Raw genomic sequence first — 19,568 nt, 5'->3', positions numbered from 1 at the left:
GAAAAAATAAAATAATTTTAATTGAATGTTTATTAGATATTTTAATTATATCACTAATTGATAATCTCAATGTTGGTAATTTTATTTGGTGTTTTTACATCACTGTATACGTGCGTTTTTCAAATATTAGGTGTGTCATAGAAGTGTTCTCACACTGTTTTGTTCCAACGTGCATGCTCCAGGTGCTCACGGGGAACGTGAGCACATGATAAGTGTGCAATTGGTGTTGTTCATTTGTCAGCTTTCGAGGTTGTGCCACTGCTGCTCACCAAATTACTAGATGCACATCGTAATGAGACCCGGATAAACCCTTTTTTTTTTAATGTGGTCCTCGGATGATTACCTAAGGTTGGACAGCCCCGCTTTAAATAATACATTCTATCAAATGCTTTTAGCTAATAGCACACATGTAAAGAGATTTGTCGTATTCTAATGATTTTGCTATTTAATATAAATACTGAATCTATTGTTGATCTATTTTTAATAAATCCTTGTTGTTCATCAGATAAGTCAATTTATTTTAAATTTTTTTGAGCATAATTTTATGCTCTGCAAAGCAAATTTATTCCTTTGCAATTCTATGGATTTGTCCTTTTTTTTTTTAAATTGGTATTGTTAGGCTCTTTTTTTTTTTAGTATTTTTTTTCCCTTTCTTCACATACTGACTTTAGAATATCACAAATATTTGTTGTTTCCTTCCATATTTGAATAATTCATTTTTATATCTTATCCATTCAAGTTGATTTACTATTTTGTAATTCATTGACACATGAAAAATTTATAGAAAACTCCAATATATTTTATTCAGTGTTACATGGATATCACTGGAGAGAAAAAGATGTTAACTACATTTAAAACATGAATCACAAGATATGAGTTACACAGCATGAAGCTACTAGCTGATGCTCAGTTGTCACAACTGAGTTATCGGGAGAATGCAATGTTTAGGCTTCAAAAGAACAAAATGAAAACTTCAGTAATTCAAAATTAAATAAATTTATTCAATTTTATTCAATATTACAAAAAAAATTATGAATAGTTTATGGCTTCTTTTTAAAATTTTGACCCTGGAATGTAATCCAGGGTCAAAATTTGGATGAAGTTGTAAAGTTTCATTTCGAGAAAAATGATCAAATGTTGGTTTAGCTCCAAAGAACTCTTCTAGTATCAATGGTATGGCAAGCACAACCAGACTTCTCTGATTCTAAAAATTTAATGTAGTCCTGATGTTCTTGGATTCTAATCTTAGCAGAATGGCCAGTGTGTTAAAATTAAGTCAATTGAAGGTAGTGTATAGAACCCATGCTATTTGTCCCATTACCCCTTTAATGAAAAATGTAGAGATTCTTTTATATCAGATTGTGATCTGGCTGAGGAATGATAATTTTCAATAATTTTTAAGATAGTAGTTTCATTATAACTATTACTCAAGTGTTTTTTTATTTATTTAATTATTTTTCCAACAGAAAATAATCAAAAGTGTGGATTATGCACAAGCTGTGCGTACAACAGCTTTAATAATACCTGCCTTCTGTTATGGATGATGTGAAGATGGATGGATGTATCTACCAACGAATGAAGGGTTTCTGTAAACGGATAATTCAGTACAGTATGTAGAAGTATGGGTTATTAAAGAATCCAGAAACAGAAGACTATTGTTGGATTCATGTTCAATTGTGAGTGGGACCAGACCACAAAGATATCATTCACAATAATAATAATAACTATAAAAACGAGATAAACTCAGGTGAAAATTTTACAATAAATAAGTTTTTTGTGAGTTTTCCCTCTGTTTTTATAGTTATTGTTATTATGGATGATATCTTTGCTATATCAGAACCAGAATTACTACAATTTCTGGATAAAATATACTATTTGTACTCCTGTATCAAATTCACTATTGAACATGAATCCAATCATAGCATTCTATTTCTGGGTGCTAGTTTGATTCTTGTTGTTACAAGAGAAATCTTTACATGGGCTTTTTCATTTGAAGGCGAGTTAGCCAATCTCCTATGGAAGTAGCAAGGTTTTTTTCTCCCAGAAACTTGGATTTTTCATCCTGCATACAGGCAAATTGGCCTTCGGAACTTACACAATTTATAACAAAAAATACTAATGGTGGTGGGTGGTAGATGGTTGTGTGTAGTAGGAGAAATGAGAAGTAGGGAAGATGTGTATGTAGCAAAGTGGAGTAGAGTGCCCTGTAATGAGTCCTTGGAGGTGTCACATAATAATACTTCTGGATAGAATTTTCTGTTTATAGAAAACCTTTCTTCACTGGTAGATACACCTGTCTTCACGTCATCTATTACAGAAGACAGGTATTATCAAACATTAAATTTTTAGCATAACAAAAGTCTGGCCTTGTTTTTCATGCTACTGACATAGACACAATTCTTTGGAACTAAACCAAGGTTCTTCATTTCATCAGATTTAAATTTCATGTCTGTCCCTTGAAACTTTGACATTGCCTGAATCTTAATAGCTTGAATTGCATGTCAGTCTCAAAATTCTAAGAAGTAATAGCCATAAAGGTTTTTTTTTGTAACACTGAATACATTATTTAATTTTAAATTACAAAAGCTATTAAATTTGTTCAATGTACATTCTCCTGATAACTCGGCTCTGAACAAGACATGGACTGGTAAGCAAATACTAGATGACCCATATCTTGTAATTCATGTTTTCAATGTAGTTAATGGATCTCTTTTCTCTCTGATGCTGTCCATGTAACATAGGATGAAATATATTTAACTTTTCAAAAATTATATTTTTCTATACATTGTTAACTTCTGTAAATGTATATATTATAAAAAGTACATTGTCCTCTTCATAAATGTTATTTTTCATTATATCATCTTTATTCTTTTCTGTGTAGAGATTTCAAAAATAACGTTTCTATTTATCCAATATAATACAGCAATACTTCACTTTACAATGATCTGCCCACATGCAGCTTTTCAATTATGACCAATGCCCATTTATATCATGCTGTATTCGCTCATAAACAGTTTTAGTAACATGACAATACCATGAATCAACCAATGCACAATTCATGAACTCTGTTTAAGACATCATTGCTAGCTACATCTCTCTGTGTTTTAGTGTTTCACTATGAATTATAAGGTGTGTATAACTTTTTTTTTTTTAATGTTGTTAATAAGGGCAATAAAATTCAAAGTAAAAGTGCAGTTTATCCAGTGAAAAGAAAAAGATGTATAAACTTATCATTAGATATTGATGATTAAAACTATTAAATTTAGAGACTGACGTATTGGTCACCAGGTTTTCAGAAGGATGAAGATGTTGGAAAGGATCCAAAGGAGACTGACTAAGGCAGTTTCTGACCTCTGGAATGTCGAGTATGAGGAAAGATTGAGAAGATGTAATTTGCAGAGTCTGGTGGACAGGAGGAAGAGGGGGGGGGGAGATATGATAGAGACCTACATGTTGGAAGGGGTTGTTATAGGATCAATGCTGGAGAAGTTTTACAGAGAATAGTGGGAGATCAGGGGAGAACCAGAGGTCATCCCTGGAAACTGTATAAAGAGGGTGTGAGTAGGGGAGTGAGAGGCAGGTTTTTTTCGTACAGAGTTGTGAATGATTGGAATGTCTTGCTTGAAAATGTGGTATCTGCAAAGAGTTTGAATGTGTTTAAAACACGGTATGATGAGCTGTGTGTGTGTGTGTGTGTGTGTGTGTGTGTGTGTGTGTGTGTGTGTGTGTGTGTGTGTGTGTGTGTGTGTGATAAAAGGACCTCCCAGATGAGTCTTTGACTCCATGAGGTCTTGGGGTGGTAATAATAATAATAATAATGTATCGAACACAGAGAAGGCTTAGCTGCAGGCTAAACTTATCTCGCACTACTGCTGTTACAGTTATTAAAAACAAAAGACATTTCTGAGCGATGTGAAAAGTGCTACACAGGTTAATATAAAAGTTATTTGTAAAACGTGACAATTTTACTGCCAAAATGGAAAAACTTCTAATGGTGTAGATTAATGACCGAACTGGTTAGCACATTCCCTTATGCTAAGTTATTCAGAATATTACTGTTTAATTTTCGTTGTCTCACTTTTTACTTTATTTCATATAACTTTATATGCTTCATACATTGATGTATTTGATTTAGTTTGTAGATACCTGTGAAATACAGTTTTCATTTCCTTTACTAAATTTTTACCTCTTCTTTATACCATGGTGTCCATCTTTGATTAGTTTTTGTACTGTTTTTCTTCTGCTGTTTTATACACAGCATCTTTAAAAACAGTCTACTACTGTTTGTTTTGGTCTTATTATTTTCAGTTTATTTAATAGTTTTTTTTTCCTTTTCTGAACAGATATTTTAAGCTTTCTTCCTGGAGTAATTCTATCTCATTTTCAATTTTTCTTTAAACTTTTCTTTTTTCTTAGGAAATTAATATCAAACCTTATATATATCTGCATTTTCATTGAGTAAGTGTCTCAATGAAAATGGGGAAGGGATAGAAGTACATCATAGAATAAAATAAAATGTATTTCTATCCCACCCCCCCTCCAAGTATTAATGTATTATTTGTATTATGTATATATTATTTATTCTTAATTCATTATTTGTACAAAATTGTAGCAGATTTATTCCATTTTCATTAATTATTTCTTAACAAAATCTTTAACATAATACCTGGAATTGCTACATTGTCAATTACTGTTTATATATATATATATTTTGTGTGTGTGTGTGTGTGTGTGTGTGTGTGTGTGTGTGTGTGTGTGTGTGTATTTTGCAGATCTTATAAAATTATTCTATTTTTAGTTTCCCTTCTCTAGACTCTACACACTAATATTTAATACTTTTCCCCCATTTATTTAGCTTTAAATGTAGTATTCTGCTTGATATTTAATTACGTTGCTCTTACATACTTTTCTACTCCACTATAGATTAATATGCAAATACCAATTTGTTTTATTCCATTGCAGTTTTTCTTTCTGATACTGCAAAAATTTAATATTATGAGTTTCAAGTTCTTTAGCGATTCTCCTCTTGTCAGTGATCTTACATTCCAGGTGCCAATTCCCAGTATTTCTTCTTTATGTCTTTCCTGTTCCTAGTCAGTTCCAATACAGCTGTCAAGTTTTTCCAACTTTGGTTTCCTTGAGCAAATGGGTATAAAATACTATGGTTAGCTGCTAACCTAACTAGAATGCTATTGCCCAGGTATATACTGACATCACCTTCATATCTAGAGTGGTCCTAGGATGACATACATCATCCATTCATTCCACACTCTCCTCCTACTCAGTAGGATTAGATGCACTAATCCTACAGGGTAGGATTAGTGCATCTAATTTCTGTATCAAAATATTGAACAATGCTGCAACAAGAATATTAGTCATTCATCTCAACATCTCCTTACCCTCCAGCTAAGAAACAAAATTGGAGCTGATAAAACCTCAGCTGTCACCAAGCTCGGCATGCCTAGCACACAATCTTAAGTCTATTTCCATATCTCATATATGCTTACATAAATATATTTATGAATACACTCAACATATGCTGGCTTATCATAAAATAATTATTCTTCAAATAGGAATGAATTTTTTTTGTGACAAGAATTAAAAGTTATCTGCTGTTCAATCTCCTTTCATGACTAAGATATGATGGATAACTGGGCTATCTCAGAGGTTTTCAAACTGTGGGACTTACTCAATGAAAATGCAGATATATAAGGTTTGATATTAATTTCCTAAGAAAAAAGAAAAGTTTTAGCTGAACATTAACAGTATATAATCTAATTAATCTAAAACTCATGAGAGTTTGAATACTTATTCACAATCCATTTTTTTCTGAAATCAAAGGGAACTACTCTATGAAAGATGTATCAAGAAAGTAGAAGATAAGTGAGATTCCATAGAAAAAGGCACTGCTGTTCAAGTCTGTGTTAACATTGAAAATGGATTACAAGCAGATATACAATCGTTTGCTGATGACGCAAAGCTGGGAAGAGTTATTGGAAATGGTACTGATGCACTAGCTATACAGGAGGATTTGAACAGGCATGAAAGGAAAGGGAAGGAAACGGATGAGTGGAATACCACTTTAATGACCAAGTATAAGGTTTTGGCCTTTAGGATCTAAAGAAGGGCATGCACATTCTGGTGGTAAAATTGTACTGAAGGAGGTGGAGAAGGAAAAAGAACCTTGAGATGATGGCTGAGAGGGGGCAAAGTTAAAGAGACAAATTGCAAGGTATAATAAATTTAGTTTAATCCTTTATCCAAGTGTGTGCAAACAAAGTTTGCGCCTGAAAGTATCTTCAGGTCTGGGATAAAGTGGTACAACACCAGGCAACTCCTTGCAAAGGTGGAGCAAGCTACCAACACTCCTAACTCAGTATCTCCCATAATGCAAAACACATCTCCTTGCGGATATGTATAATGTTATGCATTAAGGGAAGGGCTACTACCCAGACTAGTTTCGACCTTTATTGAGGTCTCTTCAGTGGGAGCCAGGCCCAAGTGGAGATACTAGGCAGAAGCATTAGCAAGGTCATTTCCTCCTATAGGAGCTGCCAAACAGTGTGCCACCTTTTTATTAAATTACTCTGGATTTAGAGAAAGATGTTAAAAGTTTATTTTTCACTTGGTTAGACTACCTAGAGGATTGCTACAATGGTGAGAAGGATGTTGACAAGTAGTGACTACTTCCTGCAGCACAGAGTCTAAAATTAAATCTCTCTTTCTCGTGTACACATACACAGAAAAAGAGAGAGAGAGAGAGAGAGAATATGGACTTCAAATGCCTGAGAAAACTATGAAGAGTACAATGATAATATCAGAATGTCAACTACAAGGAAAGACTGAGGAAATGTAACCTGGAGAGCTTAGTAGAAAAAGGGGTGCCGATATGATGGAATCACATAAATTCAAAGTGCTTATCAAACATATACTTTGTGAGACAGAGTGGATCTCCCACAATGTGCAACAGCATACAGATCCGCTGATGTAGGCCTTCACCCTCTACAGACAACTGTGGAAAACAAGTAAAGGTTTTAGTTCACCTGTAGAGGAGTTTTTCTTGTGAACTGCAGCAGTGGATAATTTTAGATAGAACTTCAAGGATGAAAAACCACCAAGTGCTAATCAGTGGGACATAGAAACCAAAATCAAGAAAATACAAATCATATCTAGTGCTATTTCAAAAACACATTTAGTAAGTGATGAACGAGAAACAACTCTAACATGTGGCATTTTTTGAAGAAAATACCACTGAATTAATAAGACAGATTTTCTAGAATCTTGTGATTTTTCATTGGCAGAAAAATAACAAAAGATAATATACATAAAAATAATAGCTTCATCTGACTTTTGGAGATCGAGGGACAACCATTCTCTATCTGTAGTCAGTCTGAGATAGCCCAAATGGTATAAGGACAACTGCTGTGGAGGATGTAGTTGAGATATTTAATGAGCAGTTCATAAAGCTCTTTCATCCTTGTGAATGTGACATCATGGAGAGTAGAGATATATGGGGAAGTGAGCAAATATGATGTTAATAATACTTTATATATATATATATATATATATATATATATATATATATATATATATATATATATATATATAATGAATACCTACACAGCACTAAAAAGAGCACCAGCCATCTGTCTAGTGCTGAAGCTAACAGAGTGATCTATGATGCCCAACCACCAGAATTGAATACTCCACCAGCAGAATTAAAAGCCTCAAATTCACTAAAACGTAACAATAATATAGATATCACCAAAGCTGACAAAGGCAATACCTTAGATGCTAAATCATACAATTGGAAAAAGAATTTACTGTTTCGTGATTGCAATACTTACTCCCATCATTATTAAGCTGGGAGTTAGTAAAGTCAGCTAAAAAAACTCAACCAGTTACTGGATGAAACCATATCCACTAATGAAGAAACCACCAAAAAGACTCAAACATACCATGCAAGACTCCCAGAATATATTGTTCACTAAAATTACATAAACGTAACTGTCCACCCAGACCTACTGTGGATTCTATGGGCAGCAGTCCCATATATAAAATATCAAGATTCCTGTCTAACATTCTACATCTCTTCACTGGCCACTCAACCTCCTCAATAAAAAATTCCATAGAATTTCATACAAGGATAAAAGACATTAAACTAGCAGATACGGACATGTGCATAAGCTTTGACATTCTCTCTCTCTTCACTAATATCCCTCACAAAGAAACAATAGAATTGTTAACCCAAAAATTTTCACCGGCCATAGTGGAATTATTCAAATTTACAATCACAGCAGGTTACTTCATATGGAAAGATAAAATATATAAAGAACACGAAGGAACAGCAATGGGCTCACCCTTATCACCTAACTTAGCCAACTCTTTTCTTGAAAAAGTAGAAATAGAATTTTCGCTCTTGACCCAAAACCAACAATGTGGCTACGCTACATGGATGACGTCTTTGGAGTCGCACAGAATCTGAACTCTACTCGTTTCTACAAAAAATCAACACCCTGCATCCTCGTATCAAGTTCACTTTAGAAAAGGAATCATCAACAGGTATCTCCTTTCTTGATATACACATCCAGCGTAAACAAGATGGATCCATTTCCACTTCCATCTACCAAAAACCAACTTTTTCGGGTCATTATATCCATCTCAAAAATATGGCATCAAAGTCTTTAGTATCCAGAGCACACAATATTTGTTCTTCTGAAGAATCCCTAAAACAAGAATTGGAAATTAACAAATATCCTTACTAAATGAATATAATCCAATAACAACCTCAAAATTAATCAACCACTTTCCTACAAATCAACCCAGACAAGAAGCCCATAGGACTCCTATTTCGTATATCATTGCTACCCACAAACCATCAACGAAATTCACAACTTGCTCCAAAAGACAAACTCTCAGCAATAAATGTATCTTTAAACATCAAGACCACATCTACCTCACAAATCTGGGCTTGTAGAATGTGGCAAAGTCTTTAGTATCCAGAGCACACAATATTTGTTCTTCTGAAGAATCCCTAAAACAAGAATTGGAAATTAACAAAGAAATATCCTTACTAAATGAATATAATCCAATAACAACCTCAAAATTAATCAACCACTTTCCTACAAATCAACCCAGACAAGAAGCCCATAGGACTCCTATTTCGTATATCATTGCTACCCACAAACCATCAACGAAATTCACAACTTGCTCCAAAAGACAAACTCTCAGCAATAAATGTATCTTTAAACATCAAGACCACATCTACCTCACAAATCTGGGCTTGCAGAACATGGAATTGAAAATGCTAACCACAGGATCCAATGGCAAAATGCCAAGTTACTACATAGATCCACATATAAACATAAATAGTTATATAAAGAAAGTGGCAAAGCCTTACTTCATAGACCTAATCTTAATCGAAATGACTGTCTCACTATCCCAAAAGTTTGGGAAATTATTATCCTCAATTGTATTCATTAATATATCTGCTATATTTTAATTTAAGTAACTTTAATTTGATCCCAGTAGTTTTTAATCTATGAACACATGACTGTATATGTAGAGGGATTTCAATTTAAGCATGTGCACTACAGTTTTTTTTAAATTCAATTCCTATTGTTGTTTGTTAGTTGTACTGATGATGTCTTATGATACATAAAATGAAATATTTACATAATAAAAAAATTATTTACTGTGGTATAAGTGTTATTCTGTAGTTACTGATGTCAATAAGGTTGTGGAACTTGATATATCACCACGTATTTTGAAGGAATGTACCAGTTAATTGACATCTGCCTTGACATATTTGTTTAATATGTCTTATATTCGGTCAAGTTCCAAAGGGGTAGAAGGAAAGCAAAATTGCAGCACTTCATAAGGGAGATTACAGAACTCAAACATTGAATTATAGGCCTATCTATGTAAGTTGTGGTTAAAGTGTTGCAGAGGCCGGTGAAAACCAGAATCAGGTTGACAACAGTAGCATTATCTTCAATGAACAGTTACTACATAGATCCACATATAAATATAAACAGTTATATAAAGAAAGTGGCAAAGCCTTACTTCATAGACCTAATCTTAATCAAAATGATTTGCTAAAGGGAGGTCAGTAATCTACTTACTTATTACAATAGGTGACAGCTACAATCGATGAGGGAGATTGGATGAAGGATTAACATTGAAGAGGTTTATCATAAAATGGTGGGAGATCGAGCGAGAACAAGAGGTCATCCCTGGAAGTAGTATAATGAGGGCATATGCAAGGGAATGAGAAGCAGGTTTTTGCATGAAGAGTTGTGAATGGAATGCATTGCCTGAGAGCATGATGTCTGTCTAAAGAGAATTTGAATGTGTTTAAAGGCATGGTATGATGAGCTGTATGTATGACAAAGGAGCGTACTCGTTACCTCTTAGATGAGTCTTAGGATGATAATAATATTCTAGAAACAACTCAGCTGGGCAAGAACTGAATAACAATGTTGTGAACCTTTTCTGGAAATAGGTTTACAAGAATATTTCCATAAGGTACGATAAACTATGCATAACACACACATATAACATGTTATAAGAGGGAACAAGGGGTGCAAGGATGTTGAATCTGATAATAGCATCAGAAGATGTATTCATAACAAAGGTAGACACTCTGCCTCCAATTGGGGAGAGTGACCGTGTGATCTTGTTTTGGGAAGATGCTAAGCATGTGGAGTTCTATCAAGAATAGGTTTATGTTCAACTATAAGGCTGGTGATTATGAGAGACTCCAGAGTCATCTTGGAACAGTGCCATGGCTTGAGAAGCTACAAAGAAAGAATGTCAGTAGTGCACAGCATGTGGACAGAGATTGCTTGAGGGTAGCAGTATCAGACTGCACACGCAAGGTCAGGAGGATAAACCAAGTTGGAATTAAGTGAATATGTATGGATATATAGCAAGAGCTGCAAAAAAAAAAAAAAGAAAATATGGTGGAGGATATATAAAGAAAAAAGTGATCAGCATACTCAAGAACAGTATAAAATGCAAGCAGGAAGAGTAACTAGTATGGTATGGAAGGCCAAATCAGACTGAGAGAATTAGCCAAACAGGCCAAAGTAAACTTAAGTTTTTTTTGTTATGTAGCAAGTAAGAGGAAAAATAACTTTGGTAGAAGTACTTTAAACAATGCTCATGGCAGGTGGCTGAACCAAAAGTAATAATTGAGTCGCTGAGTGACCATTTTGCAAAGGTGTATCATCCAGGTGGTGATTTTACAGAGATGCATATTAACATTGAGGTAGATGAACAGGTGGTGTGTTCAGCATATTAAAAGTATGAATGTGAACATAGCAGTCAGACCAGATAGCATATCAGCCCATGTACTACGTGAATGTACAAGAGAATTGGCATTGCCTCTGACAAAGTTGTTCAATCTAAGTCTCAGCTCTGGCAGGGTTCCAAGGGAAGAAAGAGAGTAGGATAGTACCATTGCATAAAGGTTACTCCAAGACAGAAGTAGCAAACTACAGACCAATTAACGTATCAGGAGTGGTTGTTGAAGTATTGGAAAAGTCGGTGAAAGGTAAAATACAATAGTCCTTTTTAGACAAATTATGGACTCTACAACCGTATTAGAAATAATTTTAATTTCCCCGAATGTTTCAACCTTCATATTAAGGTCATCATCTGGAGTATACAGATATGTATACATATACAAGATATATATTACATTTCACACAATATGTTAAAGAGACAATGATTTGATCAACAATTATTCTACCGGCCTGACCTCTAGTGAAAAATTAGATTAAATTAAATTAAAATGCTGGCCTGGTTGGCCGAGTGGATAGCGTATCCGCTCTCCAGCCAAAAGGCTGCAGGCTCGAATCCTGCCATGGGCATGGATGTTTGTGATTGTCTGTGGAAATACCAGTGGTGGTTGGCAGTGGATGCTGTTGATATAGTTGCAGTCATTTGGTGATTCAATGGCAGAGACTGAGTTGTATAGTAGGTGCCCTCCCTCGATGAGTCCTTGGACTCCATGGAGGTGTCAAATAATAAAATAATAAATAATAAATGAAAGAAAAATTCAAGACAGCATCTGGGAAAATTTTTTTCCTATGGACAGTTTAATTACAACAAAAACGATGTCCTAATTTAACATGAGAATTGTTATATTAGATTTAGGGTCCTGGATTACCTATAGTCCTATTTATAATTAACTCTTAAGGAGAAAGTTATGTGGGTAAAACATGTGCCTTCCATATTCTTGAGATTTTTAGACCAACATTATTGTTAAAATTAGGATGGCTGATAAGAATTTCACAGGCCTCCATAAATTTACGTTCATACCACGTTTCGGTGTAATAAACAACAGGTGCTTTTCCAGTATTCTATGTAAAGTATTCAGGGCATGATCAGAAAGGCCAGCTTCACCATAGTTATTAAATTTAATGTGCCATTTATGTTCCTTTTCTGATAGGAATTGTGCGTCCTGTTTCTCCTATATAGGGCAAATTACAGATGCAGTGAATACGGTATACTCTAGGGTGGGCCAGGGGAGGGAGTGGATCCTTGGATGAGTTGAGTAAGTTCTTTAATTTTGCAAGAGGTTTAAAAGATGGTTTTAAGGTTGTATTTCTATAGTATTCTGTTTATTTTATCTGATATCCCTTTAATGTATGGAATGGTTACAGTTTTATTAGCCTGGGAGAGAAATTCTTCATAAGACTTCACTTAAAAACAAAAATAAACTAGAGTGAAGAATTTTGTTGACAGTATTTTGGCTGTAGCCATCTTTTAGGAAGGTATTACTACTAATTTTTAATTTATCTTTAAGTGCTTGTTCATCGGAGCAAATCTTCACAGCCCTGGGTGAGGAAAGTGTCTAATGTCTGGCGGCCATGGGGACCAGATAGCGAAAACATCGTCAACATATCTAAGCCAGACTTTGGGTTTTAAAGGAGAGGAATCAAGAGCACATTGCTCAAAATATTCCAAGTAAAAGTTAGTACTTGGGGAGAGGAGGATAATGGTGAGCCCATGGCTGTGCCTTCTTTTTTGTAGGTAGAAAGTATATAGTACATGTGCAAAGAGCACTGTGATATCAGGAGGGAATTTGTCCTGTAATAGAAGGATTGTGTCATTGACTGGAACATTTGTGAAGAGGGCAGAGACATCAAAACTGACTAATAATTCATCTTTTTCCAGTGTGATGTCATTGATTTTGTTTACAAAGTGTTGCGTGTTTTTAATAAGGATAAAATACAATAGTGGGTAGATAGGAATGCCATACTCTATAGTGGGCAGCACGGCTCTGTAAAAGGTAGGTCCTGTTTTAGTAACTTTTTATGATAATCATTTCATAATAAATGTGAGAACAGAATTGGATAAAAGGTAATGGCTACACCATGATACTGCTCGACTTTGATAAGGCATTTGACAAAATACTGCATTGAAAACTACTAAAAAACTGGAGAGGATAGGAATGGATATAAGGCTAGTAGCATGGATAGAGGGGTAGCTGACAGATGACACCAGAGAGTAATATATGATGGAGTGGAGTCAAAGAGAATGATGGTAACTAGTGGAGTACCTCAGGGTTCGTTACTAGTGCTACTACTCTTTGATTTGTATATCAATGATACAGGGAAAGATTAAGTGGGATATTCAGTTGTTTGCTGATGATGCAAAATTGTGGAGAACAATAGTGGATATTTAAATCATTTATTTTATAATTTATTTAAATCATCCTGCAGGATGATTTAAATAAATTGGCATTATGGGCAAAGGATAATAATTGTCAATTTAATGTTGCAAAATTATGAACTTCAGGTTGATATGGTGTAGCATATTGATGAGGCTAGAGACTTGGGAATAATGATGGACAAAAAGGTGAAGTTGGTAAAGCTCAACAAATAACTTGAATGTTGAAAAACATGCTAACAATTAAAGATAAGGAAGTTTTCTCTCTCTCTTTATAAGGCTATGATTTGGCCACATCTTGACTACTGTGCACAGATTTCATCACCAGGGCTTCTTTGGGACCAGGAAGGTGGTTGAAAAGATTCAGAGACAAGTGACCAAGATGGCAATAGGTCTGTGGAATATTCCCTACGAGGATAGATTTAAGGTTTGTGGGTTACAAAGTTTAGTTGATTGGTGGGAAAGAAGGGGTATGTAATATAAACTTTTACGATATTAAAGGGGTTGTATAAAATATATGACAAATAATCAGAGAACTAGGGGCCATCTGTGAAGTTGTGTAAGAGTGTGGTTAGTAGGTTTGTGCAGACCAGATTTATTGCACGGAGAGTGGTGAGTGGAATGGATTGCCAGAATTGGTTATTAAATGCATTCACCACAATAGCTCCATTGTGGTGAATGCATTTAAGTTAAAGTATGATAGGATTTGTGTGTAAGATGGTTGATTTGGGTCTCCTGTGATGTGTCTTCAGACTCCATAGAGTTGCCATTAATAATAATAAGGGAGCAAAAAACTTTAGAAGACACTTTTTTTTTTTTTTTTGAAAACTGTATATCATTCCATTATATGAAATGAATGCCTTTTTCAGGCGATTGAAAATTATTTTTAAATCGGCTCAATTCGTCATGCTTTCTAAACTTAAGAGGTATAAAACGCTGTAAACAACGTAACTTAATACTTTATAGTTTACTATATTCGGTAATAAACTCTCTGATTCCGATCTTTGAGTTTCTTATTCGGTTTTAAAACTATGCGGGATTTAATATCCCCTTAATTTAAGTAACGTAACTTAAGCATTCTTAATTATTGGAGAAGTTCTGGGTGGTGAATGATTTAAAAATAAAATCGTATGGCACTTCGAGTCTCAATTTTACCCGATTTTACATTTTCTTTTAAAAGTACACAACCTAAGGGTTTTTTTTTTTTTAAGCGTCAGAAATAGTATAAGTGAAGGAACAACAAGTAATAGTATTAAAGCAATGTAGTCAGACTTGCGTGGTATAGCCATATGTACAGCTCTTTAAATAAGAGCGCTTGCTCAACTGCCATTATGTAACACCTACCTTCGCATGCATGCTGCGGAAACTTTTATGCATAGGTAAAAGTATCATTCCATCAGCACACTGATGTGTACTTACAGACAGATAATTTTGCCTATACATAAAACTTTCCATGATTAGCGTATCCTACAAAACTTCGACTACATAAATCTATAATATTTATCAAAATGACAATATATATACTGTATATATACATACAAACCTTCCCCATATCTCTGCGGCAAATGGGACATTCATTCTGGCGACAAAGTACTCTCATCCTGGTAGAACATTCATGACAAACTGGATGGTCACATACTCCCACCGCAAAATAGCTAATTTTCCGGCAGCAGACAACACAGACATCATCTCCAAGATCAGAAGATTCCATCTTTTTGTCTGAGACACTAATAGAAACTACTGTTGTCAACTTAGTTAATATTATCCAGCTCAAAGGAAATGACGCATAATACAATATCCCCGTCTACATAAATATAGTTAATCACATAAATAAATAGACTTAAAAAAACTTCTTACGAACTTCTGATCGTCACGACTACACCAGTTAAGTTCGTCTGTCTACACAACGGAAGTGACGTTATCAATACAAATACTTATGGGTAAAGAGTTTCTTAATTTACTGTAATCGTATCATGTCCAAGGACCAACGATGCCAAGGACATAGACTAGTACTCTGGAACACAGAACAGATGTCAAGAGGTGTATATTTCACGTACTCCCTTATAAATTTTAGAAATATGAAGGTAATTACAGAATTTTCAGTAATCAAAAATAAAATTATAAATAATTTTAGGATTAATATCTACATTTCCAAAATTATAACTATAAAAGGATTAGTCTTAAAATTATTCAAAATTCATATTAGTTTCTTGAAAGATCTATATGAAAAAAAAAACTATTAATATAACAATACATTCATTAATATATTCATGAAACAGGACCTCTGCAGCTCAGTAAGTACAGACCGAAGCCCTTTGATCGGAAAGACCTGGGTTCGATTCCTGTTTATCTGGTCTCTTTCGACTAAAGGTGAGTTAGTTGTCTCATATGGAGTTAGGGTTTTTTTTTCACCCGGTATTCATCAAAAGAACCAGCTCGTGAACACACACACACACACACACACTTAAGTCATAAAACTGGTTTCCTCCTCTCCCCAATGCCACACTCTGCGACAAGACGTTGGGGTTTTCCACAATCGCATAATCATAGCAAGCCCTGCACCAAGTGGGATAAAAGCTCTATGAAGAGGAAGAAAAAGAAGATATTAATAAAATATACTTAATAGTAATTAAGTTCGTCTTTTCTACATAACGGAAGTAACGTTCTCAATGCAAATACTTATGGGTATACATACATATCCATAAATATCTTCAATAGCAGTGTTAAGGCCGCATTATTATATGGATCAGAGACATAAAAGCTAAACAAAAAAACAAGATTCTAGATTAAATAGTTTTAAACAAAATGTCTGTGTAAAATATTAAAAATAGTTTGGTAGTGCAACGTATAACAAATGACTTATAGAAGCTTACTGTGCAACAAACAAACAAACAAACAAACCCATCACCGATTAAATTATATAACACATATGACGAATTGTATGTGTGCAAAGATATCTGCATGTGTAAAGCATTAGAGAATAACAGAGGTCTGCAAGTTTTCCAAATGTGTTAGGCAGACAAGACAATACAAAAGAACAAACACACAGATTATTATGTCTGTACACGATTGTTAGGAGTATCAGAAACAAAGGGATATAGAGTTTGTTGCTTTAGTCCATATGTTGTGACCTCAGATTGTAGATATTAGTGAGACCTGCTATCGGAATCAGACCTACTAACTGGTATCGAGTCTCATGGGTACAGTATTTTTAGAAAGCATAGAGAGGATAGGAGAGGAGGGGGAATGCTGCTAATGAAATCAGATGACTTAAATCCAGTTAGAGTTGAGACCTATGATTGTAGTACTACTAACAATATTTCATGTGCCGGCGAGTTTGAAGCCACTGGTGTGAAGTGGAATCTAACAAGACATATTACATAGTAAGATGTTGTTAACGACCTGGTGGATCGGTTGCTAGTGATGAAGAAATGCATCACCAAATATCAAAGATGAACGCGAAAAGAGTAATCATAATAGGAGACTTTAATTATCCAAATATTGATTGGATAGCAGTAGAATATCATGAGAAGAAGGAAAATGCATTTATTGAGCTGTTGGGGGACAACTTCCTCAAGCAGCATATGACAGAAGGAACTCGAGGTCAAAGAGTGTTAGATTTGATCATAGTATCAAAGGGCGTTTCAGTTAAAGATGTAACTATTATGCCTCCGGTTGTTGACAGTGATCATGTGGTACTCACTTGGGAAGTAACTAAGTTTATGAATGTTCTATTCAGAAAGGGCTACATACTGAACTACAAAAGCAGGAAATTATGGCCAACTGAGGAGTATGCTGAGTTCAGTGGAATGGGATCGGTTGCTGGATGGAAAGAATATCGACAGTGTATGGTAAGCATTTAAACAATACTTAAATGATGCGATATCAGAATGTGTCCCGAGAGTTCGAAGAATAAATAGTAGGAGTCAAATGGATGTGTAATCTTATTAAGAAAGAGATTCGTAAGAAAATGGCGATGGAAAGAATACTGTTTTGCATAAGGATGACGTCCGTAATGAACGTTATAAGCAGCAGGCTAGAATAATCACAACTGTTGTACGGAAGGCAAAGTCTGAGTATGAAAGGAAACTGGCTCTACATGCTAAATACAACCCACAAGAATTCTATCGATATGCTGCAAGTAAAAGAAAGAATGAATATGAAAGAATAACTCTTCTAAATCCACATGGCGTGATGGTTACAGGTGCAGAAGAGGTTGTTCAGTTAATGAATGCCCATTTCGTTAAAAGCTATCAACCTGGTGAATGCAACATTCCGCTCACTGTTATCTCTTCACTAGATGAAGAAACGCAGGTGTGTGAGGCCGAGATATTAGAGCTGTTGCACAAATTGAATAAGAATTCAGCAATAGGGAAGGATGAAATATCAGCACGTGTGCTAAAAGTGTATTTAGCTGAACTAGTCATTTCTTTGACCATGATGTTTAATATTGAGTCTCAGAACAGGGATAATGACGCAGGAATGGAAGGAATGTATGGTAATTCCATTGCACAAGAGTGGTGTAAACACCGATGTATCGAACTATCGACCAATTAGTATCTCAGGACTGGTGGTGAAGATTTTGGAAAAACTGATCAGGGCCTACATTCAGAAATGGGTTGACAGTGAATCTCTACTTTGCAATGAACAACATGGGTTTACTAAGGGATGGTCATGTTTTTGCAACTTGCTCACATTCTATAATAATGCTATCATCGAACTAAACAAGGGGAATGGATACACCGTGATACTTTTGGATTTTGTTAAGACTTTTGACAGAATACAGCATGGAAGACTGCTGCATAAATTGGAGAAAATGGGTTTCGGTTATACAATATTAGCATGGATAAGAGAATGGCTTACTAACAGATACCAAAAAGATACCAATACGAGGGATCTGAGTCTGTAAGGTTTAAGGTAACAAGTGGTGACCACGAGGATCGGTGCTTGGTCCACTGTTATTCAATCTGTACATTAATGTTATTGGGAAGGATTTGACAAACGACATACTGTTATTTGCTGATGATGCAAAGATCGGTAGGATAATCAGTAATGCTGTTCATATGCAGTATTTGCAGAATGATTTGAATAGGCTGGAATTGTAGACATGGGAAAATGGGTGTCAGTTAAATGTCAGTAAATGTAAAGTCATTCACTTTGGCATAATTAAATATCCAATGTCGTATTATATTGGTGGGATTAGGCTAGAAGAAACTGATGAAGCTAGGGATCTTAGAGTGTTAACAGATAGGAAGTTCACATTCTGGTGCCATGTGGCAGATTGCAAATACAACCAACAGGTAATTGCAATGCTGAAACGAACGTTCACATGCAAAGTTAAGGATGTTATTTTGCCTCTTTACAAGGCCTTGATAAGACCTCACTTGGACTATTCTGCGCAGGTCTGGTTTCCGTTGTGATTCTGATATATTGGAGAGAGTACAAGGGTGAGTGTTAAAAATATCAGGATTGTAAAATGCTGATTATGAAGACAGATTGAGAATTTGTAGACAGTACTTACTAGCAAACAGGAGAAAGAGGGGTGATATGATTGAGACTTACAAACTTCTGAAATTGTGAAATAGAAACTGGTGACATGAACTTGTGTTTCGGAATTCCCGAAAAATTGGGGTACAGTTCTGTTCTCTGATGAGTTCTGTTTTAACCTATAAATGGATTCTCTCCGTTATTTGATCTGGAGAGAACGAGGAATACATTACCATCCCTCCAACTTCAGAGAAAAGAGCACTTTCACTCGAGACAGAGTTCTCGTGTGTTGGGAGAAATAATGATCGTCAGCAGCACTCCTCTTAGGGATACTGTAACTGTGTAGAAGTACACAGAAGAGATCCTGGAACCACGTGTATGGGAAACCCTTGGGCTTCGTA

The 19,568-nt window shown here is 35.1% G+C and overlaps 1 protein-coding gene across 1 annotated transcript in view; it reads right to left on the bottom strand.

Moving 5' to 3' along the window:
• Positions 1-15,628, bottom strand: part of LOC150093152 (E3 ubiquitin-protein ligase ZNF598) — a 96,917-nt gene extending 81,289 nt beyond the window's left edge. The window contains exon 1 of the mRNA XM_090413808.1: positions 15,224-15,628. Coding sequence (XP_090269934.1) covers positions 15,224-15,391 — 168 coding nt within the window. The 5' untranslated portion in view covers positions 15,392-15,628. The remainder of the gene's footprint in view (positions 1-15,223) is intronic.
• Positions 15,629-19,568: the final 3,940 nt, after the last annotated feature.

Source organism: Typopeltis vanoorti, chromosome 24, assembly GCF_054136105.1.
Source record: "Typopeltis vanoorti isolate ZY-2024b chromosome 24, IOZ_Tvanoo_1.0, whole genome shotgun sequence".
NCBI classification, from domain to species: domain Eukaryota; kingdom Metazoa; phylum Arthropoda; class Arachnida; order Uropygi; family Thelyphonidae; genus Typopeltis; species Typopeltis vanoorti.
Note: the sequence above shows the minus strand (reverse complement) of the source record. Positions and strands in the feature narration are given on the sequence as shown.